Below are 23,881 nucleotides of genomic sequence, written 5' to 3' on the forward strand. Positions count from 1 at the left end.
GTGGCTTGGTGCTCTGAAGCTTGCTGCTCCTCACTTGCCCCTCGCCTGCCCACTAGTTTGCTAATATGTGCCCTGCGAGGGGCGGGTCCTCGCGTGTGTCCCAATCCATTTCCACGATCCTGTGCCTTCCCGAGATGACTTGCTCCCCCGTCTCTCCTCTATCTCCTGTCTCTTCCTTTCTAGAGGCTCAATCAGTAACCCATGGGCTGCCCAAGCCTCTCCATCCTCAGTCTGGAGGGGACTACAGAAACCTTCCCCAGAGTATGTCTGGCTTCCGTTTCCGTGTCAGGCGAGCTCTTGGGCACCCTTAGGTTGCCTGCGCTGCCGCCTCCTCCTCACTTCCACTTGGCTTTGCAGCTGGAAGGTGCTCTGGCTGTCCATTGCAAGCACACAAAGGCAAAGCCTTTTGACAACCTGCCCTTTGACATCTAAAGTCCAAAGACAACTGTTATTGCTATTGTTTTCTTGTTTTTCTTTTTTTTTTTTTGTTTTAGAATTCACCCTGTCTGTGGTCTCATGGGATTGGGAAGGTGTTGTGGCTACAATCCACCCCCTCCCTGCTTCTTTTCCTCATGCACATGAATCCAACGCAATGAACGACATCCCTTGAGGGCTATATCCAGTTTCACCTCCTCAATAAGCTTTCCCATTAAAATCGTTTTTCTGATCCCTCCCCACATCTCCCCTCTCTCTCCTTTACACTCAGAACACTCTATTAGGCTCCATTAGGGTACCGGTTGTCAGTGGCATCTACTTCTTCTTAGGGATTATACCACAAGCCACTCAACCAACAAGGTCCTAATCATACCCAGCTCTGCGCAGACCTCTTGGCCTTCGAGCCAGTGAGTGGTGGGTACTGGAACAGTCTGAGACACAGTCTGCTCAGAGGAGAATGCCAGTTGGTAAAAGAAGGCGCCTGCGCGCAGAAACTCATATCCGCATGGGGACTGTGCTCAGGAAGTGTGACAGTAAGGGCTGGCTGTGGTACAGGGGACTCTAGAGTTTGTGGACTATGCCAAGCACTGGAAGTTCTGCAGGGCCCGGCACTAGACTAGGATTTTAGAAGAAGTGTATTGACTTGACCTGAATTTATAGGTTCCTGAGGATCTGTGTTGATCCAACAGCTCAACAAGTGTGGCTAATGTTCTAAACAACTTCCCTGTGGCTCCTCTGGCCTTCATCCCCAGCTGAGCACTTGGGCTGCCCTATGGAGGGGGTAGGACAAAACTTCCGACCTGTTTTCATCAGAGAACCCCTCCTTCTCCTCACCAGAACGTGTCTGCCTGGGCTGGATGGGTCCCTTCTGGCCTTCAGCATCTCCTCCCTAAGCAGGAATATGTGGTTTGTCTGAGCAAATGGATTTTTTTCTAAGTGGCCACGTTCCTGCTGGTTTCCCCAGGGCTCCCATAATGCGCCCCGAGCCTCAGGCAGCCAGCTCCATCAAGCATTTCATTATCTTCCTGGGATGGATCGCTTCCGCTTAGCTCTCCAGAGAGAGCTTGTTGTCTTCTTAACAAACCTTAATTATTTACAAGCAATCATTGAGGTCTCCACACCCCAGCTCCGCAGGGAGACCCCTCTTCACTCAGGGCATCTTGCTGGCTGGGCTTTCCTTCTTGGGGGAGGGGGGGTCATTTTATATTCAGGCAGTTTCCTTTCCTTTAACTATTCCTTTAAATAAAGATGCGTTTTCTATTTATAAGTTTTTTAACTGAAGGGCCGCATGAATTACCAGTCATCTGTTTATTATTTTATAGTGCTGGGGATCCTGCCCGTGGCTCTGTGCACGGTAGAAGATCCACCGCCGAGGTGTGTCTCCAGGTCTATCTGGGGACAGTTTCTAGCAACGCAGGGATAGGTCCTTCCACCAAGTGTCTTGAGCCATGAGCCTACACTTCTTGTGTAGAAGTTTTCTTATGACTGGCTCTTCATCCACTGCTGTCAAAGGACACTTGGTGGAGCTTTGCTTGTGCCTTGGGGCCTATGCTGAGTCCTAGGGATTTGAAGAGCTCCAGATAGTGGGAACTCTTACAGTTCTTGCTTTGCTTGAGGGGCAGGGGTGGGGGGAGGTACAGGATGTAAACTCCACGGTTGGTCTGGTGGTCCTCATGTGTACCTAGGAGAACCAGCAGGTACTCAGGTGTAGCAGGTGACAGAAAAGCAGCATCTCTGCCACATATGAGTACCTGCTGGTTAGGACCTTTTCTTTGAGGCAATGCCCATTTGTTTTCCAAACCTCTCCACAAACAGAGATAAACAAGGAGTCTCATGATTCCCCCCTTGCAGATAAAAACACTTTTTCCACCTGTCAACTTGGATGTCCCCAGGGGTTAACACATTAATGTATTATTAGTTCTGATACCTTCCAACAGCTGTGTTAGTCAGCTTCTGACAGTGTAACAAAATGTCTGGAAAAAAAGCTCCTTAAGAGGAGAAAAGATGTATTTTGTCTCAAGGTGTTTAGTTCATGGTTGATTGGATCCATTGCCTTTGGGCTCAAAGTAAGACTGTGTTTACACACTGGAAGAGCAGAGTAGCTGACCTCATGGTAGAAGATAGGAGTGAGGAAGGGAAGAAAGATGGAGGAAGAGGGCAAACAGGACTGTTTGTGTGGAAGCGTCACCTTAGCCCCTGGCATCCATATGTCCAAAGAGTCTGGAATGTTTGGGTGAGAGTTCCATCCCAAGTCCCCTCCCCTGGGAGTTGCCTCAGTTCAGACTCCACCTCTGAGAAAGCCTGCCAAATGATGACCCCACCCCAGAGATGCTCAAGACCACTCCCACAGGGTATTTAAGTTGTACCCCAGAGAACAAACATGTGGTTTTCCTGTCTTCCTTCCTGGTCTCATCTCTGGGGGACTGGAAGACCACCCGGGAGCGTTGGTATCCATTAAACCTGGGCTTTTTCTAATTTGGTTTAATTTGGTTTGATTTGGTCTGATTTGGATTATTGTGATGGTGGAGAGGTTTATCTGGGTGCAGAAACTTTTCAAGGACAAGAGGGACGAACTATAGTCTCCAGGAACATGGCCTCAAGGACCCAGTCTCCCAGCTCCAACATTTCCTATCATCTCCCAATAGCCCATCAAATTATTCCCTGATCAATAAATTAATCTATCCATCAATGAAGTCAGAGCCTTCATGATCCAGTCACTCTCCAAGGCCCCACCTCTGACCATGGCTTCACTGGAGACCGAGCTTTTGATGTAGGAGTCTTTGGGGGACATTTCAGATCTGACTCATAACAGTGACTTACTGTATCAGAGAGGTGCGTTCCCTGAGCACAGCAAGCAGGAGGGCAAGCTGGGAAGGAAGATGACTTCTGGAGGTAGACATCGGTGAGGAGCTGCAACTTTGTGGGAAGGGCGGGCTCTTGGCAACCGAAAGGGTGATATTAATGTCAAGGAGAGCATTGGAAACTTTTAGTCAAAGGTTAGATGTCTCACCTACCTTTTTTGTTTAATCCCCTGAGTGGGGGTGCAAAGATCCACAGATAAAGGATCGAAGAACTAATAAGCATAAAGTCAACCAGAAGGAGAGAAAGGGGCAGGATTTATTAAATTATGATGAAGCCCAGCCAGATGTTTTATTGCCGATTATGTCAGAATGGAAAAACACTGACTGTATCAGCAGGAAGGAAAAAGTCGTCATGGTGAAGTCCACCACAGTATAAAGTTCTGGAACACAGGATCCTCGCACCCAGAATTATGGGAAATGTAAGCATACGCCAGGGTGCACCTGGAACACAGGATCCTCGCACCCAGAATTATGGGAAATGTAAGCATACGCCAGGGTGCACCTGGAACACAGGATCCTCGCACCCAGAATTATGGGAAATGTAAGCATACGCCAGGGTGCACCTGGAACACAGGATCCTCGCACCCAGAATTATGGGAAATGTAAGCATACGCCAGGGTGCACCTGGAACACAGGATCCTCGCACCCAGAATTATGGGAAATGTAAGCATACGCCAGGGTGCACAGTCAGTCTTTTAAAAACCTTTCTCAGGTTTACAGGTCACATCCAAATTGTGCTATACATCAGCCAAAATTAATTATTATTATTCTTTATGAGTTGTCCCTCATTCATTTCTATCTCTTCCCCCATACATCTATTAACACGCAATGATTTTAACTCATTGTTAAAGTGAGTGCTAAAATTGATCTACTCTTTGGCTTCGATCTCTAGCAATTACTATGGTTTCCTGTCAGTTAACTTGTGAGGGTGGGTGGTTGTTTCTTGGAATTAACTTCCAACCAAGACGTTTCTCAACAGCAGAACATGAGATGACAAAATACAATGGTTTGACAAGGGAAAACGTCTCCCTTATGGAGCACTGACTGCGAGTTAGGAGCCATTAAACAAAGGACACATTTCTGGCCATTTAAAGCTGGCACGATCCACTTTCCCAGTGAGGGTTCTGACACCGGTGGCTTCCATAAACTGCTCGGGGCTACATACCGGGTGGATGAAGGAATTCTGAGAAAGTTAGCTTTGGAGCCGTGCACTTAAGCTGTGTGCTGCTTCCTCAAATGGATGCAGAGAGCTGCGTTGTGAGAAAAAGTGGTGAACTGTACCAGGCTTTTTCTCTTTGGCGTCAACCAGCTCCCAATCGTGGCGCAGAGACTTATTATCTGTGTTTCTGGCTAGCTCTTTTAACTGAAATGAACCTGTTTCTCTTTACCTTTTGCCTTGAGGCTTATTACCTTTCTTCCATCTGTGTATCTTACTTGTACAGCTTCTCTACGTCTGGCTGGAGGCTGCCTGGCTTCTTGCTCCAGGCATGTCCCTCATTCTCTCCTCCCTCTTTTCTCGTTCCTCCTTCTTTCTTTCCTTCCTTCTCCCGAGCCTAGATCTCTCTTATTTATTCTTTCTGTCCGCCAGCCCTGCTTATCCTCTCTCTGCCTAGCTATTGACTGTTTAGCTCGTTATTAGACCAATCAGGTACCTTAGGCAGGCAAGGTGAAACAAGTGCAGCACATCTTTACATAATTAAACAAATGCAGCAGAAACAAAAGTAACACACTTTTACACAATTAAAGTACTGTTCTGTAGCATAAACACATGTAGCAATCTTTACCTAGTTCAAAGAATATTCCACAAGAGTAAGCAAATGGGAATAATCAAAGCAGTGTTTATGAATAAAAAAAAAGGGGGGAGTTGGGAGAGGAACCATTCAACAGAAAGAATATTTTCTTTTACGGGGGAGGGGGGGAGGAAGGTGGGCGGAGGATGCACAGACCCTGAACTAGTCAGGGTACCCTGTTCTGATTGACAGGCCTCACCCTGACAAGGATGTGGAATCCCTCAGAGCTGTAAGGTGCTTTCCAACAGCAGGTTTGGTTTCCAGGCCAGGCTCTTTGCCTGCATAAAGCTCAAGTTCATTTCTCTTCTGCTGGAAAATATTCTGCCTGGAGTTTGATTAAGTGGATTGCAGGGGGCTGGAGAGGTGGCTCAGCAGTTATGAATGTTTCCTGTTCTCCCACAGGACTTGAGTTCAGTTCCTAGCATCCACCTAGGGTGGCTCACAATAGCCAGTAACTCCAGCTTCAGGAGATCCAACAGTTTCTTCTGAGACCTGTGGGCAATCAGCCACATACATAGCATCCCTGTCACACACAGAGAGAATAAGTGTATGTGTGAGTTTGTCTATGTCCATAAACCCTGTCCTAGTAAGAAGGCGGTTTCATACGTGTCTGTCTTGCCTTCCAGAAAAGAACGGGATCTTATTCACATGGCAGACATGCTACGTTCTTGACGGTAGACTGAAGAAAGGATGTAAGAGTTTCATTTACAAGGACTGAGAGTGACGGAAAGGATAAGGTTGGAGTCAGTGCAAACACCATCCCTGCCACCTCTGGCCCAGGCAATGTGATCATTTTGCGCTGACAGTTGGGCAGGCGGGAAACACCAGATACATTCTGACATTTGTCAACTACATCTAGAGAGAACAAATTGCTTAACTCCTCTGAGCTACATGTTAAGACTGAACCTCAACTTTGTCATCTGAAAACTAGGGATAACATAAAAGAGAATATGAAAATAAATGAGAGATATCTATGAAATACTTGTACCTGTGCTACCGAGTTGTATTTAACATAATGTAGGTTGGGTAGGAAGTGGGAATTACCAGTTATTCTCCTTTTCCTGACTGTTGGCTTACTCTCTCATTCCTTAGTCATGCGTGAGTGGACATTCAATACTGAAGGAATAACTTGATGAGTTGGTTTTCTTTGATGTGGTGGTGAGAACTTCTGTGATAAGAGAGTGGTACCAGGACTCCATCAGTGGTCAGTAGCAGTTGTGACACACAGCTCATGTATAAGACAGAGTGGTACCCGGACTCCATCAGTGGTCTGCAGCAGTTGTGACACACAGCTCATGTATAAGACAGAGTGGTACCCGGACTCCATCAGTGGTCAGTAGCAGTTGTGACACACAGCTCATGTATAAGACAGAGTGGTACCCGGACTCCATCAGTGGTCTGTAGCAGTTGTGACACACAGCTCATGTATAAGACAGAGTGGTACCCGGACTCCATCAGTGGTCAGTAGCAGTTGTGACACACAGCTCATGTATAAGACAGAGTGGTACCCGGACTCCATCAGTGGTCTGCAGCAGTTGTGACACACAGCTCATGTATAAGACAGAGTGGTACCCGGACTCCATCAGTGGTCAGTAGCAGTTGTGACACACAGCTCATGTATAAAACAGAGTGGTACCCGGACTCCATCAGTGGTCTGCAGCAGTTGTGACACACAGCTCATGTATAAGACAGAGTGGTACCCGGACTCCATCAGTGGTCCGTAGCAGTTGTGACACACAGCTCATGTATAAGACAGAGTGGTACCCGGACTCCATCAGTGGTCTGTAGCAGTTGTGACACACAGCTCATGTATAAGACAGAGTGGTACCCGGACTCCATCAGTGGTCAGTAGCAGTTGTGACACACAGCTCATGTATAAGACAGAGTGGTACCCAGACTGCATCAGTGATAAGTAGCAGTTGTGACAAACAGCTCATGTATAAGACAGAGTGGTACCCAGACTGCATCAGTGGTCAGTAGCAGTTGTGACACACAGCTCATGTATAAGACAGAGTGGTACCCGGACTCCATCAGTGGTCTGTAGCAGTTGTGACACACAGCTCATGTATAAGACAGAGTGGTACCCGGACTCCATCAGTGGTCTGTAGCAGTTGTGACACACAGCTCATGTATAAGACAGAGTGGTACCCAGACTCCATCAGTGGTCTGTAGCAGTTGTGACACACAGCTCATGTATAAGACAAGAAAGAATCATTATTCAGGCCATGAAGAGGCCCGAGAATGGTCACCTTGAGGACAAGGCTCCAGGGAAATGGGTCGAGGCAAGAGGTGAGATGAAGCTCAATGGCAGTTGCCATGACTACCACTAGGCAACCCAGGGGATGGTCTCTGAACAGGATGTAGAGCTGCAGCTCGGTCCTGGTGGGTAGAATCAGAGGCCTCTCCCAGCAAACAGCCTCCTGGTGAAGGCTACGCCACTAGTGACGACAACAGATGTTTTCTGATAGATGGAGGTGGTGGAGAGACCTCTGGTGACCTGCAGGAGCCTTTGGTGAGCCACGGCCAGGGCGAGGACAGCTCAGGAGCTGGCTTCAGATGCCCAGGAAATCAGTGTTTGAATCCCTTCTCAGTGGCCCCGGCCACTGGTGTCTCCTCGCTTCGACTATGTCAGCAATTTGCAGATGCCAAGAAGGACAAGGCTGGCCTTTGAAAACTTATTTTCTTTCATCCCCGCCCCCACTACCTGTTTCTCTGATTTTTACAAAGTGACCCCAGAAGCTCTCATCATCTAGCCCCCTTGCTGGGCAGTGCCCACTCTGTAAAGGCAGTGGGCTCTCACTTTGAGTACAGTGCTGTGGGCGAAAGCTGCGCCCCAAAACATGAACAGCTCCACTCCAGAGCTGCTGGCATTTCAAGAACATCTTGTGTCCATGCATCATTTCTGCTGTGACATTGTCCTGACCAAAGCAACTGAAGAAGGGGTTTCCTTGACTTTACAATACCTAGTTACAGTCCGTCGTTTAGGAGAAGTCAAGGCAGGACTCAAGCAGCTAGTCACGTCATAACCGCATTCATGAGCGGAGAAAAGAATAAATGTTCTTGCTTGCTTTCTTGGACAGCTTACCGCCTCTGCTTTTACAGAGTTCAGAGACCCCAGCCTAGGGAATGGTGTTGCTCACAGTGGGCTTGCTCTTCCTACCTCAATGAACAATCAAGATAGTTCCTCCCAGACATACCATAGTCATAATGGATCTAGGTTGTTTCTCAGTGATGACTCTTTCCCAGGGGATGGTGGGTTGTGTCAAACTGACAGTTAATAATCAGCACACCTTGCTAGCCTGACTGAGAACAAGACTTCACAGTGGTGTCTTTAGAACTGGGCGATAGAAGCCTATCTTTAGCAGGGTGTTCTTCCTTATGGTGCAACCTCATCACAGGAGAGGAGACTTGTTCTTACGACTGACCCCAAGCCTACCAACCCACCTGGGCCTTTAGCCACATCTTGTCACAGGAGGTGGATGGCTTGGAGTCCTTCCTAAGCCTTCTCCTCCCACCACCCTACTCAGTTCTTTCTCTTTTTGGCTCATTCTTCAATAAGCAGCCTCAAAATCTTTCTAAATCATCATATAAATATACCATTTCCTCCCTGAAGGCACAAACCTGCCTTGGTCCTAATGCTTATTTTAGTTGTAATGGGCTCCTGTCCTTTCCAGAAAAAGTCGTCTAACTTACTCTTGTCCTGTTTGTCCCCAAACAACTTCCATTTAAGCTCCATCCTCACCACTCCAAGCCAGCCGCTCATGCCAAGTTCATCTTCATTGGCCATATCCAGTTGCTGGTCTCTGGTCCTGAGCTCCTGTATGCACAGACCACTGACATTTAAGCAGCTGACCCTGTCTTTTTCACTGTTCTTTTGCTGTGAAGAGACACCACGGCCAACTCTTAAGAAAGAAACTTTCTTAAAAGTTTAACTGGGGGTGGCGTACAGTTTGAGTTCACCGGCATCATGGCGGGGAGCTGGCATCCTGGTGGCAGGCACTGGAGCAATTGCTGAGAACTACATCCTGATTTATAGAGAGGGAGAGAGGGAAAGAGAGGGGGTGGGAAAGAGAACACATCTGGGCCTGGCTTGGGCTTTTGGAAACCTCAGAGCCCACCCCCAGTGGCACACTTCTTCCAACAAGGTCTCCTAGTCCCTCTAATTCTGTCAAAGAGTCGTGCACCTTGGTGACTAGTCATTCAAATATATGAGCTTATGGGGCCACTCATATTCAAACCTTTGCCACCTGCTTCCTGTTCAGGAGACACCTTTTATGCTTGGCGTCTGAGAAACTCTCTTTTGATTTTCTTGTGTATTTTCCGGGCTTGCTCAGTAGATATTAGCCAGGTCCCTAGAGGGGCATCCCAAAACGACCAAACAATGCATATTCCATTACATAAGTTAGCTTGGGAGCCATGGAATGTCCCCACATCATAGTTATAGACCGTCCATATTCAAAAGGAGAGAGCCCATCTCACAACTGAGGAAACACACTAAGGGAGGGGGGTGTGTGAGAGGGAGCGGTGGCTAGCCCATGCTGGTTTTTTTAAAACTCTTTTCTGATAAACGTTCCTAGAAATACTCTCTTTTTCCTTGACTTAATCTTGCTTGTAAAGTTCTTTATGGCATGCATGTGTTCCATTAATATTTGTTAAGTAAGTAAAAACAGAAATCATGGTCACAACAAAGCTTTCTGTGCTCGGCACCAAGTAAAACTTTTCAGCTTCCCAGTAACCAAGAAGAAAACCAGGGCTTAGAGCAGTCCACACAGCTGACCAGGGCTAGAGCTGAGACTGGAAGCCAGGCTGGCAAGCCAACAGATGCAGGGAACTTCTTCAGGACACTTCAAGGAAGGGAGAAGGCAGACCCTGACACCTGAGCTCCCCCTGTCCTGGGCTTGGGGACAGCAGTTAGCATGCTCTGACCAAGGCTGCTATAGCAGCTTCAGAGGGCCCCAGAGTGTCTCTGAACATCCTTGCAGCGGTCTGGGTGTGTGTGTCAGTGCCATTTTCTTTCCCCTCTCATTTCAGTTTGGGTGGCTGTCGATGCTATTTCTGTGGAAACTCCACAGGATATTCTTCGGGCTGCTCGAGGCAAGAGTGTCACCCTCCCGTGTACCTACAGCACCTCCGCTTCAGACCGAAATGGATTTATTCAGTGGGATAAGCTTCTCAGGACTGAAACGGTAAGGCTCCAGGATGAACCAGGGTGTCATGGGTCATGATTAGCATCTGTGCCTTAAAACCTTCCTTCCGTCCCTCCCTCCCTCTTTTCTGCTGTCTGGGTTGAGATTCAAATCCAGGGCCTTGTGCATCGGATCCTGTACTTTACTGCTGAACTATGGACTCCATGTCTTAATTCAAAATATATTTTATGAAGATATTCTATATATACATATATATATCATCAGTTTGTTTCCTATATTTTGCGGTCACAATAAATACAAACATTGTTTTTTATATATACCATCTGATAGATTATGAAAAGTGGAACTTGCCTTGCATTCACCAGGTTCTGAGACAAACAAAATACAAAAACATGTAAGAGCGGATTGTCTGGGTTAGCGGGTGTGTGAACTTGCACTTTCTATAATTAGGGCATTTCGTGGGATACTTACCCATCTTCATCTTCGCCCACCTGTGTCCACCATCTTCTCAGCATTCGCTCAAACTGTCTGACAATTGGGGATTTGATGAAGTAAAAAATGTATCTCATCTATGATCAAAAGCCTATCTGTTTATAAGAAGTGGTCATACATTTAGGTCAGATCTTTCAAGATGCTAACGTGGGCAAGAGGGGTGCTGGAAGGCACCTGCAACCCCACACCTCGGGGGTGAAGCCAGAAGGAATTCCCATTCGATTCCAGCCTCCCCCACTTCCTCCTTTCCTTCCCCTTAAAAATTCTTTGAAAGCTAAAATGACTTTATTCTAGTGAATTTGCAAAGCCACCACACAGCTAGTTTACGGCAATCACTCATGCCCTTGCCCAGTCCCAAACTCTACACATCTCAGTGAACTTCTATACAGTAGGAATGACCACATAGGAGCCACGGAACTTTGCTTAGGGTTTTACACTAAAACTACCAATTACATTTGGATTTATTTATTATCTTAGTTAGGATTCTATTGCTTTGATAAAGCACCAGGACCAAAAACAACTTGGAGAGGAAAGGTTTATCTCGCTAACACTTCTGCACCTCAGTCCATCATCAAAGAAAGTCAGGGCAAGAACTCAAGATGGGATCCTGGGGGCAGGAGCTCCAGACAGGAACCTGGGGGAGGAACTGAAGCAGAAGCCACGGAGGAGAACTGCTGGCTGTTTGCTCCTCATGGATTGCTTGGCCTGCGTTCTTATAGCACCCAGGGCTACCAACCAGCCCAGGGGTGGCACTGCCCACATCAGTCATCAATCAAGAGAATGTACTGCAGAATCTTACGGAGACATTTTCTCAACTGAGAGTCCTCCTTCCTAGTGACTCTAGCTTGTGTCAAGTTGACATAAACCTAACCAACACACTTATCAACTACAGATAAAGAAAAAAAAAACTACAATAGAGTTGAAGTTAGGGGAAAACTAGCTTTACATCGTGTATGACTTGTGTGTCCTCTTGCCTGCATTCTGTCCTTCCTCATCACCTTCTGCCATTCTCCCTTGGTCTCCTTTCTGTGGTATAACATTTAGGGAAAAAAATTAATAACATATCTGCCAGAGAGAATCACCCAGTCCCCAGCCACCCAGAGAAAGAGGCTTTAGCCTTTTCCCTGACAGAATCCCAGGACACCTGTATCCTGGGTGGCAGGACTGATAAGGAAGGAGTCAGTCTTATCTCCACGCACCGAGGGTCCCGATGGGCCACAGTCCCCATCCTGTCTGCTCCCAGGGTGAAAGGAGCAGCATTCTTGCTGCTGTTTTGAGTGTGAGGAACTAAAGGGCACTGAGCCCCCCAACAGATGCATTCGGCGAGCTGGGTGTAATGTCTATGGCTGACTTATTCTGCTTGCTGACATAGACACGGAGCTATAGACATTAGCCACTGGATAATCTACTTCCAAAGGGAATCGAGGCAGCGGCTCCTTCAGGACCGATAACAAGTGCAGAGCAAGGGATTGCTATCTGTGAGTCCTAGAAAGTGGTATGGTCAAGAGGAGGCCCAGGGACAACCTTAGGGTATCATTGATTGATAAGATGGTATTATGGAGTAGAAAATCCAGAAAAAAAAAAAACCAATGCCAGTCAGGGCCAGGAAAGAGCTGGGCATCCACAGACTATTCCCAGGCCTAGAGGGCACCTCATCCTCTGCCTTCTCTTTGCCTCCCTGTCTCAGCCAGACAGTCTAGAAGGACTGTCAATCCTAACAGGGCTATCAGATGTGGTTGGACAACTCGTGTCTTGCATGAGGGTATCCAGCTCAGGGCGCTTGTGTTCCGATAGCTAAGCCGTGTGCCCCGACTTGGACCGTGTCTGTTGGAAAGCTGGAGTGTCTTGTTCTAATTGGAAAGGCTCGGCATGTTCAGAACTGAGGCTGGCACAGCGTCGCCAGTCTCCTCCCTGCCCACCACTGCCCACCTTCTCTCCTGACACTCTTGAAGTCACCAGCATCTCACACGGGCAACCACTTTCCATTCCGGAGTCCCGTCTCCCTTGGCTTTTGGGGACCTTGTCTCGGGGATCCCCTTTATCTCTCTAGGCTCCTCTTGATTCTTTGAGTGACTTGGGGACTTGCCATTTGTCATGTCTAGCTCATGTCTCGGCAAACACCCATGCGCCACTGGCACCCAAACTTTCATCCTCAGATGTATCACCAACTCAAAGTTTCTCTGTAGTTCAGTTCTCGAAAGAAAGAATTCCACAAAGAAGCATATACAATCAAGGCAGTTTATTTAGTAAGGCAAAACTTGTACCCCAAAGAGAGACTGGAGTGGACTGACTTTAATGGGGAGAGGGTGGCAGCCCACTGGGTTCTGCATATAGACATGGAATAGTTTTATGAAAATCTAAGAGGTGAACCACCTATTCATTGGGACAATATGCCCCCCCCCTTTCCTCTCAAATCACAGTGGACTGGATTTTGCTTTTAGAATAATTTTTCTTATGATTCTTTTGAAAAGCCCACAAAGTGGGGGAGGGGCCAAACCCACAGTGCACATAATATAATAATGAAGATGAGGTCATTCGAGGATGCAGGCCTTCAGAAGTGTGCATGGGGGACAAGAAAGGGCTCTGGTGCTTTCAAGAGGAGCTAACTGTATCTTCCACTTTGCTTAACCACAAAGGGGCATTCTAACTGCTGGAGACACAGCTACCATGACATCACATGGTTTCCTTGCATCCTCACGTCTAACTCCTTACCTGTCATCAGTGACATTCAGTCGACCATTCTGGCCATAGTGAATTTCTCCACCTGGGTGTCCCCCGGACACTTTAGGCATCCCACATGTAGACAGAACGCATGCTCTTTGCTTATATACTCTCTTCGTGTGTCGACTCTGTTGGGAAGGGTACTATCCGGCGTGCGTGCCTACACCCTTGTATCTGCGAAGAGCTGCTCTCTGCCTCTGTATCCTCATCCCATCCCCACATCTCAGATGTCCCCTTCTCACATCTCCAATTTATTTCACTCTGTCTGTGTTGCCACACCCCAAAGTGACAATAATCAAAGTTTGTCACCACAGTCACTCAGCTGATCTCCTTCCTGGTTCCTTCTCAACTTGTCCCCTTTCCCCTTCCCATCATTTGGCCATACCCATCTTACACAGGGGGAAACTGAAGCACCAAGAGGCTGATTAACTGTGTTCCCCAGGTCACAAGTTGAAGTGAATGGCAGAGTCGAGATGACCCTGGGTGTTCTGGCTCAGAGCCTGAACTCTGCAGACTCTACGGAGTCACACCTGAGAATGACACTGTGGCATGAAATAGTTCACGGTTCGTCTTCAAGGCAATGATGCGTTTTAGCTCTGCTGCTGTTGTTTTGTTTTCTAGTGTAGATGTGGATTGAGCCTAGGGGCCTCCCACATGCTCTGCCACCGAGCTATATCCTTGGCTCAAGAATTCTGTATTCTATTAGACTAGCTCTTAATACAGAGTACAAATTATTGGAAGGAGTGTTGATGTGGCTAAGTGAGGTAATACACGTCTAGTATGTAGAACGGTACACAGCATGTAACATATATAAGCAGCAGCTATGACCTTTGTTGTCATAGGCTCAGTTCTTACTAATCCGTCACTCACTCACACTGTGCCGCTCAGGGTTGACAACGTTGCTGTCTGTTTTTAGGTTTTTCCTTTGCCTGTGATGTCTAATGCATTTACCCTGCACCAACATGTAGTGCTCCAGTCTCCGGGCTATTGCCCTGGATAATGCCCAGCTGCTTCTTCAGCTTCAAGGCAATGATCATCCCTTTTAGGAAACCCTCCCTCAACGGGCCGGTTTCGGATCTCATAATCATAAGATACCGTGGTTGGCTATTCAGAATTCACGAGTTATATGCTGCAGACATGGTGGGTGCTAATAATGGCTAGTAACGGTAGACACCACACCTGGCAAACTCCAACCGCTCCGTATAGATTACCGTTAGTCTCACCACAGTTCCACGAGGTGTGTTATTATCAACATCTCCACTTAGTAGGCGAGGAAACAGAGGCTCAGAGCAGTCAAGGGTGTTGCTCAAGGACATCCAGCCAGCAAGCATCAGAGTTAGGATTTGACTGAGGCAGTCTGGCTTGGCCATCTGTGGTATAAGCCACTAATGTGCTACTTCAAAAACTCAACGAATAAACCAATTTCAAGACAATAGTCAGAATCGAGTGAGCTTGGAATTTGAGAGCAAATGACCTAGCCTGGTGCCTGGTGTGAGCGGGGCTCAGAAAGTGTTGGGTGAAGGGAGGAATGAATAAACGACGGACTGAGAGGAAATCGGGGTGTGAGATGCTGGCTACACCCGAGTGCTGGGCTCTGAGACAGCCTCGTTTGCTCCAGGTATTCCAGGGTGTGCGCTTTTTGTTGTTTTTGTTTTTGATTTGAGTTAGGGTTTCACGTTGGCTTAGATTGGTTTAGAACTTGCTCGTACCGAGGGTGACTTTGAACTTCTTCTTGTTTCCACCCCTGGAATGACGGGATGATTGGCATATACCCCACCACCACCACCACCAAGTTTACCCGTGTGGTGCTGGGGATCAAATCCAGGTCTCTGTGTGCGTGCTAGGTGAGCACTACCAACTTAAACTACAACTCCAGCCCCTAACACTTCCTTTTAAATCTTTAAAGTCTAGTTGAGAATCTACCAGTAGGCACTGCACATCTGTTTGATCCATACATCTGGGCTCTGGGGATGAAAGATTGGGTCAGGGCAGGTCTATACCAGCATCTGGCAACATTTCTTCTTTCTCTTAGGAAAGAGTAGTCATTTGGAAGTTTTTGCAAACAGAGTACATCTATGGGACCCGTTATGAGAACCGTGTGATAATGTCCAATGATGTTGACCGCTCCAATGCCTCCATCACCATCGACCAGCTGACCATGGATGACAATGGCACCTACGAGTGCTCCGTCTCACTGATGTCAGATCTAGAGGGTACCTCCAAGTCTCGAGTCCGCCTCTTAGTCCTCGGTGAGTGTCTCCATCTTTTCCTGCAGGAGGAGGGTGAGGCTAAGAGCCCTGGCAGCCGAATCCAGCCATAAATCCAGGTGCAATAGGGCCCGATCGCCAGCCCTGTGTTGTATCGGCCTTGCCTATCTCAGAGAAGAGTCAAGATTCCACTTCTCCCTTTGGAGCCCAGTATAGACAGGGTTCTCAGTGAACAGCAGGCTGGTTCTGAGGGCAGGGGCTTTGGGGTCATCCCGTGGCCACTCTGCCCTTTCTCCCTTCCACACCAACTTTTTCCCTGCCAAACTCATTTCTGAAGAGAAGGGACGGGAATTCCCACATAACACGCAGACTCTCATCTCAGTACTTGCTCCTCGGAGGGATGATTGTGACTTCCATAGGCGATGGGTTTCCCGGCTGTTAACTTCTCTCTGCGGTCTCCCCACCCTACCACTAGTGAAGGCACCTTGCCAACCAATGGGGAATATGTCTCAGGGGCCATCCGTTTCATGGGAGAATTTGCTGGAATTTATAGTTTTGGAAGGATCAGGAAACTCATCCACTTTAGTTTCTGCGTGAACGCGGCCCAGAAAAAGGAAGTAACTGAGTCAAAACCGGTTATTGGGTTTTGACTCGCTTTAATGAGCACCTGGTCTATGTCCAGCATAAGAAATGGCCCCACTCCCGGGAGGTAGCCACCATGCGTGAGAACAATGGGTTCTTTCTGTCTCTTTCCCCTCTACACTGCTTGGCAGACTTTCTTTTAAATTGTGTGTGGTAGTTGCCGGACTTAGAGAAAGCATTATAGTGTGTCAGAATATACAGCCGCACACACTAATGCTGCAGAAAGCATAATCGAGGCCTCTTCCCACCCTGCCACCTGGAGGCAGCCAACGGTAATGCAGCTAGGCGTCCTAGAGGTCTCCCGTGTACCCTCACTGTGTGCCACACACTCATGTACCTTCCTCTGCCCGTCGAAGAGTTGCACTATTATAAAGCACTTGTGATTTACCTCCACACGGTGCTCCAGGCCAGCACACGCAGACCTACTGCGAGAGAGCACATCCGGTCTCATGGCTGCACAATGGCTTGCTTAAGGGTTTCACAGTGAGGGCTATTGGGACAGGTTTCATTGTTTGTTCAGTTTTGTTGTTGTTGTTTGTTTGCACAAGCAATACTGCAATATACCCCACTACCCCAAGTGTGTGTATAGTCATATATATATATATATATATATGTATATATATATATATAGTCGCACATATACCTATATATGGATTATGTGTACACGGACACATATAAAGTTTGGGTTCTTTAAATAACTGGCATGCCTTTTTGGCTGAGGATTTCAGCGAGTCGAAAGGGAAGGGGCAGGAACCCGTATAAATCTGAAGCCTGGTTCTGCTGGTCCTCCTGCCTTACACTAAGGACCAGCTATTTCTGAAGAGGAACACATTAACCTGAAGAGGGAAGGATACAAATTTAATCTGGGAATATGGAATTCATAGAAGCCAATCTTTTACTGTTAAAAAGAGGCCTTTTTAAAAAAAAAAAACAAAAACAAAAACAAAACCCAACACGCTAATTAAAACCCAGTGAGAGTCTTTGTGGAAAGTTTTCTTTCTCTGTGTCTTTATAGCCGGATGCTTTTTTAAAGAAGAAAGGCTATAATGATACGGGTCGGCTTATTTTAGGCAGGCTAGCAGGAAGACCCCCAGCCTTAGTCTCTGGGAGCTAGCCTTGTCTAGCTCACCTTTAGGAAGCCAAGAAGCCAGATTTAGCGGCCTGTGCGCCAGGTGGAATCCTTGCTCTGGCCTCTGGCGCCCCCTGACGTCCTTAGAGGGAACAACCGGCATCGGAGAGGATTTGAAGCCTAACACATTCGCTTCCATCCTCTATGGCCACTCTCAAAGTAAATATACAGGTAACACCTACAATGCTGCTTGCGAACCAGGCCGTGTGAGAACAAGATACCCTCACCCGTCAGTACTCTTAGCCTCCGTACGTGGGGCTCTTTGAACTAGATATGACTCGAGATCCCCGCTGTTTGTGATTGGTGCGCAGGCGATCTGGAGAAGGAGGGCAGGGATGCTCCTGGGATGGGGTCAGGTAGGAAGTTTAGGGCCTGTGGTCAGGAGCCTAGAGCAAAAGATCTCATCACAGTCCCTCCTAAAAAGCAGATCCCCCTTACTGGCCATCACCCACGCTTCCTCCCGTGGGCAGTTAATTTGTGGAGTTCCTGCTCCCTGCATTCCTTGCCAAGAAGTGGAGTAAGCAATCTAGTCTTCCACCGCGGACATTTACTTGCTTTTTACGCTTCGGCAGTTAGTCTCCAAACTCTACTTCCTGCTTCTGTCCTGTATCCCGCCCCCTCCGCCCCGCCCCCGCAGGGAGTTCCACTGCCACTCCACCGCTTAATCTGATGGGGCGCGTGGGAGTTTGCTGCTGAGCCTCCTGCTAAAAGCTAAAGGCATGTCTGAGGCTGGTTAGGTAGGGGCACCGCAGGGTCCCACTGTGGGGCCCAGGAGAGAAAGCAGAGCCCAGCAGGAGTACCCAGAGGGTAAGTCCGCCTCCACAGCACCCCCAGGGCTGCTTGCTGGGCCAGCAGGATGGGCAGGAGGCTGACGGTTAGCCAGCTGCTAGCAGGCACTCTGCCCCACCTGCTCTTTGATCCTCAGAAGCCTGGGTTTTGTTTGGCAATAAGGGAGTGTCTCTAATGTGTCTGGTGGGTCCTACCTGGCTGGCCCAGCTGTGTTAGCAGATGTCAGGCACTAATAATAGCCGGCCTGTTTCCAAGAAGAAAATCTGCAACTGCCTGACTGGAAGAGAGAGGGAGGAGAGTCAGGGACCGTTCTTCCAGCAACTTCCAGGGGGACTAAGGCTGCCATTAACCCCCAGGATGGGTGGCTGAAGCAAGCTAGCCAAGAGGGCATGTGATGAAAGTAGAGGGGTCAGGCCACTACCCAAGGACATCAGTGACAACTTTCCCCACTGTGTTCTCCCTTCCTCATCCCTAAAGATGCCTCCTGAAGTCTCATGGGTACTTTCCATTTGCCCTGTCCAGCACGCTCATCTCTGCTCTAATCCCTGCTACTACCTTCGTCAAGGTGACCTTCAGGTCACAGCCCATTTGCTGTGTCCGATCATAATTTTCTGCCCCAGCAGTCTTGTCCCCTGCTCTGTCATTGTTTCATGGTCTTTTGTCCCCTATTGGACTCCTTGATCCACTCGGAGTGTCACCCCAGTGCCCAGCATTGTTGGGTAGATCCCGGCTACCTAACAACATTTATAGAACCACCCACACCCCTCAATGTGACCTGAACAAGGCTGAGGAGAGACACAGGCTTAGAATCTCAAGAAGCCTGGGGGACCAAGGACAGACGGTTGGCAGCGGTTGCTGGGGTTCATAAACATTTCTGATGGCATGCCTTTGATCCCTGCGGCCCACTCCCATCTCTTCCATCTCATTGGCCACCCAGCAAGAAGGTCTGCCCTCCTGGGGTCCCTCTTTCTCTCTAGCCACTTGTGCTGATCCATTTTATTAACAAAGCAGGGGGAGAAGGCAGTGTTAGACTCGCAGAGGACGACCTGAAGGAGCTACAGCTGAGGGCTGCAGAGATCTGCAAACCTAGTGTGAGGAAACCCTGGCCCGCTCCAGCCCACAGCCCACCTCACACTTATGGTTTTAAAACATTATTAAAACCAGAAAATGAAAGGGGAGGGAGAAAGTCTTCAGAGAGAGGGGGAGCGGGTAAACATGATCAAAATAAATTGCATACATGTATGAAATTTTCAAAGAATAAAAAATATTATACACCTGCCCCCTCCCTCTAAAAAAAAGACAGCATTGGCGATAGTATTGTGTGGCCTACCAAGCCTACAATTCCCATAAGGCCCTTTACAGGACAGTCTTGCTGTCCCCTAACTTTAGAGATCAGGAACACTGCGATCTCTGCCAACAACAGAGAGCTCATATGAGTCAGTAGAGCAAGCCCTGGTTCTGGACCAGAAGAGAAATACCTGGGTTCTAATCCCACCTCCACTAGGACCCAAGAACAAGTGTCCCTTCTGTGCTCCATGGCCCCCATCTGTATAATGCTATGTTGGGCATGTTCAAACTCCCACAATTCCAGAGAGCACCAGAAGCCACTACCAACCAGCCTGTCATGGAGACTATTTACCTTGGATGGTTTGTTAGCCAACAAACTCTCCATTACCCCAGTGACGTGTGAAACCAAAGTGATTCTATCAAAGCTCAGCTCGGAGAACCCATGGTAGCGCTGAGTCACACGCAAAGCACGGGTGAGCCCACAGCAGCCACAGCGCCGGGATCCACCTCCGCATGGACGGCTTCTCCGTGGCTGTATAGACGAACAATGCCCCCTTCACTTAGCCTTCCACAGTCCGAGACAAGACATGAACAATTCAGGCAGAATTACTTACACGTGGTCACTGGTGCATGGCGGAGTGGCTGGAAGCTCAGGCGAGAGAGTTCAACAGCCCTGCTCAGCCCCTGCTCCTCTGAGGACGCGTTAGCAGCCCACAAGCCTGGCCTCGAGGGTCCCTGGAGTCACAGCTTCTCTGATGAAGTTGACGCTGCTATGCTAGGAAGGGCGCACTATACGACACAGTGTCGGGTGCTGCCCATTTGAGAGAGTGAGATGACCGTGGACATTTTGGGGGGGGGGAGTTAACTTTATAACATTAAATCTCACCTCTAGGCTGTAAGTTTCTGCCGGCCTCTGCGTGTGCGATGGAGAGATGGGCTGATAGCTATTGGGGCGGGCAGTGACTGTCCCCACGTCGTTCACTCCTCTCTTGCGGTCTCTTTCCTTCCCAGTGCCACCCTCCAAGCCAGACTGCGGCATCATAGGGGAGACGGTGATTGGGAACAACATCAACCTGACATGCCGGTCTGCAGAGGGCTCGCCGAGCCCACAGTACAGCTGGAAGAGCTACAACGCCCAGAACCAGGAGCGGCCGCTCACCCAACCAGGTGACCTGGGATAACAGGAAAGGCGGCTGTGCTCCACCTTTGGGTGCACCTGACTAGCTAGGGCTAACGGGAGACAGCGGCTGACCAAGCAATCCAAGCACCATTTCCCTAGTCCTGCCCTTGTGCCGTTTTGCATGGTTTCTCAAAGCATTTGTTTCCCATACGAATACCTACCGGCTCACGGCTGCCAAAGACAGAAGTGACTTGCAAGTGATATCTCTTCTATTCTTCCCACCCCCACCTCGATTCTCCTGAGCAAGTGTGTCCTGCTAAGCATTCTGTGCAGAAACACTGGGGCTTGCTCTTTGAAGCATTATTATGGCCTACAGTCCACTTTTGAGGTGGGGGATTTCCTAGTCCCCTTTCCTATCCAGGCCAGTCCATCTCAGACACCACCACAAACACACCATGGGCTGTTAGGACCCCCATTCTCAGAGCAGGCTACGGCAGACTTAACTAGTGTTGCCAGGAGACCCGTTTTGTACTGGGCAGCCAATATTTGACCTTTTGGTCAGGAAACAAACTAGAAGGAGGAAAAGGAAGAGGCGTAGTAGCCAGGAGAGGAAGAAAGGGGAGAGGAATGGAGCTGGGAATGTGTAAACTCTCTGCCATTCTGTCCACCTGTGTGTGGAAATCCCCTGGGCTCTCCGCGGCCATGGCTGCCCAGCGATCTCAGGCAGGAACAGAAAGGCCCGGAAGATGCCTCTAAGGTTTAGCCTCAAGGTCTTTCAGTCCTCTGTGTGTGGAATGGAATGGAGCTCTGAGAGCAAAGCCGGTGGGTAGACACTGTACGTGGCTTTTTCTTTGGGCCACCAGCTCAATAATAAGAAAACTTATTATTAGAGTATGAAAGCTCGGCCTTGGCCTGAGCTTGTTCTCAACTAGCTCTTATAATTTAAATTAACCCACTTATATTAATCTGTGTTCTGCCACCTGGCGTCACCTTTCCGCTCAGTAGGGCACGTCCGACTTGCTCAGAGTCTGCTGGCGAAATTCGCACATCTACGTTTCTTCTTCTCTTCCTCTATCTCTCCCTAGAAATCCTGCCTATCTCTCCTGCCTAGTGATTGGCCATTCAGATCTTTACTAGCCCAATCAGAAGATGCCTAGGCAGAGATCCATTGCAGTGTAAACAACACTGGACAACAGGACACACCTGTTTTGAGAAGCTGACCGGAGGGAGGAAAGACCGTACGGGGACCTGAGGAAGTCCCATAGTCAAATGCCCCGCTCCTTAGGCTTCCATCAAACCAGAATGGATTTTATCGGGCTGTTTTCACCTATTTGGAGGCCAAACAATAACTTCTTAAAAACAAATTCATAATTGGGCAGGTGTTGGTGGTACACGCCTTTAATTCCAGCACTTGGGAGGCAGAAGCAGGTGGATCGCTGTGAGTTCAAGGCCAGCCTGGTCTACAGAGTGAGTTCCAGAACAGCCAGGGCTATGCAGAGAAACCTTGTCTTAAAACAACAAAACCCCACAAAAAAAAAAACAAGCAACAATAACAAAAAACAACATGAAAATCAGAGTTAGTAGAACTCATTTGACTTAAGGTAAAAGATGATTCAATATGAATCCCACAGGCTTCCAGCTTTGCTGGCATGTTTCTGGTTGCTGATTTTTAAAACATGTTTAAAATGGCATTTTTTCAGTGTATAGATTGTATATATGCGCATGCACACCACAGTGAGAGGCCAGAGGGCAACCCGCGGAGCTGCTTCTCTCCTATCATGTGAATCCCGGGGGCTGAACCTGGACTCAGGTTGTCCCAATTGTCAGCAGGTGCTTTTACCCAAAGAGTCATCTCACCGGGCCCTGGACTGCAAGGATTTGAATGTCTGGATCTTTGTTGAAGTCGCCTGGAAGATGTCCTCAAACTCTGTCGTCTCCTGGTTCTACCCCTGATTCTCGCTAGTCATGGTCTGAGAACGTAACCACGTGTCCTCCAGCAGAGTGCGCACAGTGGGGTTCAGGGCTGAAGGTCGTGAGGTCACGAACCGCAGTGACTGACCTCCAGTGCTGTGTGACCGAGTGCTTAGGAGTAGCCGGGGGCTCGAATCCTGGCTGTGCTGCTGGTTACGTGCCTTTTTCTCCACATCTGTCAAATGGGCACAGCACCAGTGTTCAGCTGGGGCTGTTGCTGTGAAGGGAGACCCGAAGTCCACAGAGCACCAAGATCAGTGCTGTGGGCAGCACAGGACTCAGTCAACTCTGGGTATTGTTAGCTCAGCATGCCCTTCAGGGTAAAAACCAGCATGGGACCCATGGCATGAGTGTGGCTGAGGGGGAGGACGCGAGAGGCTGCTGATGGGAAAGATAGGAGAGATGGAGAGGGGCCTGGGTGTCAGCCTAGGAGGGCAGACTTTTCTCTATAAGCACTAGGCTCCTCCAGGGAGCATCACAAATGCCCACCTCCATCACAAGACGTTGTTAGGGACCAAAACTTAGTTTCTTTACTGACTGAAAGTGGGTGAATCCGAGAGCATGGAAGGAGGTTAAAGTAAGATTTGCTTCTCTGCTTTATCCAGCCCTGAGCCCAGATTGTCTTTGTCAGAATTCAGACAAGAAGATGGCTGCTGCGGTACAATATCTTGTGCTGGCCACATTGTAGATGCAGTCAGGAAGGAGAGGGGGGGGGGGGGGGACAGAGACAGAGACGGACAGCAAGATAGAGACAGACAGATGCACAGACATTCTCCTTTTTATTCAGCCTCGGGTTCCAGCCCAGGGATAGATGGTTGCCCACAGCTAAGTGGATCTTCCCACTGTAATTAATTTAACCTAGACTGCTCCACACAACCATGCCTGAGGCCGACTTGATCTGGAATCCCTTACCAGCATGCCCAGAAGCTTATCTGCTAGGCGATTTTGATTCAGACTGGCAGTATTAACCATGGACGTGGTGATCACCATGCCTTCTTGTGTCTGGACAATGTGATGGAGGGGGCCGTTCCCAAGGCCTCTTGTTCCTAGAGTGCCCTGCAGAGAGCCTGAGAGGCCTGCTGTGACATCACAGATGTAAGTCACACACAAGTTCTCCCATCCTGAAAAACAAACGAAAACCACGGAACAATAACAACACACCGTAACCAAAGCTGAGATGGTGCTGTTACCCTCCTCGGAGGAAGAGGCCATCTCCCACAGGAGGGCTCTGAAGATGCTTGAGGAACTGTGCTCCAGCCAGTGAGTTTCAGGAGGGAAGGACCAGGAATT

General features: G+C 48.6%; 1 protein-coding gene across 1 annotated transcript in view; it reads left to right on the plus strand.

Moving 5' to 3' along the window:
• The window catches only part of Gpa33 (glycoprotein A33), a 37,809-nt gene that overhangs the window by 7,756 nt on the left and 6,172 nt on the right, over positions 1-23,881 (plus strand). Inside the window, exons 2-4 of the mRNA XM_075987474.1 lie at positions 10,118-10,272; positions 15,479-15,695; positions 20,512-20,667. Of these exons, the coding sequence (XP_075843589.1) occupies positions 10,118-10,272; positions 15,479-15,695; positions 20,512-20,667 (528 nt within the window). The remainder of the gene's footprint in view (positions 1-10,117; positions 10,273-15,478; positions 15,696-20,511; positions 20,668-23,881) is intronic.

This window comes from Microtus pennsylvanicus, chromosome 10 (assembly GCF_037038515.1).
Source record: "Microtus pennsylvanicus isolate mMicPen1 chromosome 10, mMicPen1.hap1, whole genome shotgun sequence".
NCBI lineage: Eukaryota > Metazoa > Chordata > Mammalia > Rodentia > Cricetidae > Microtus > Microtus pennsylvanicus.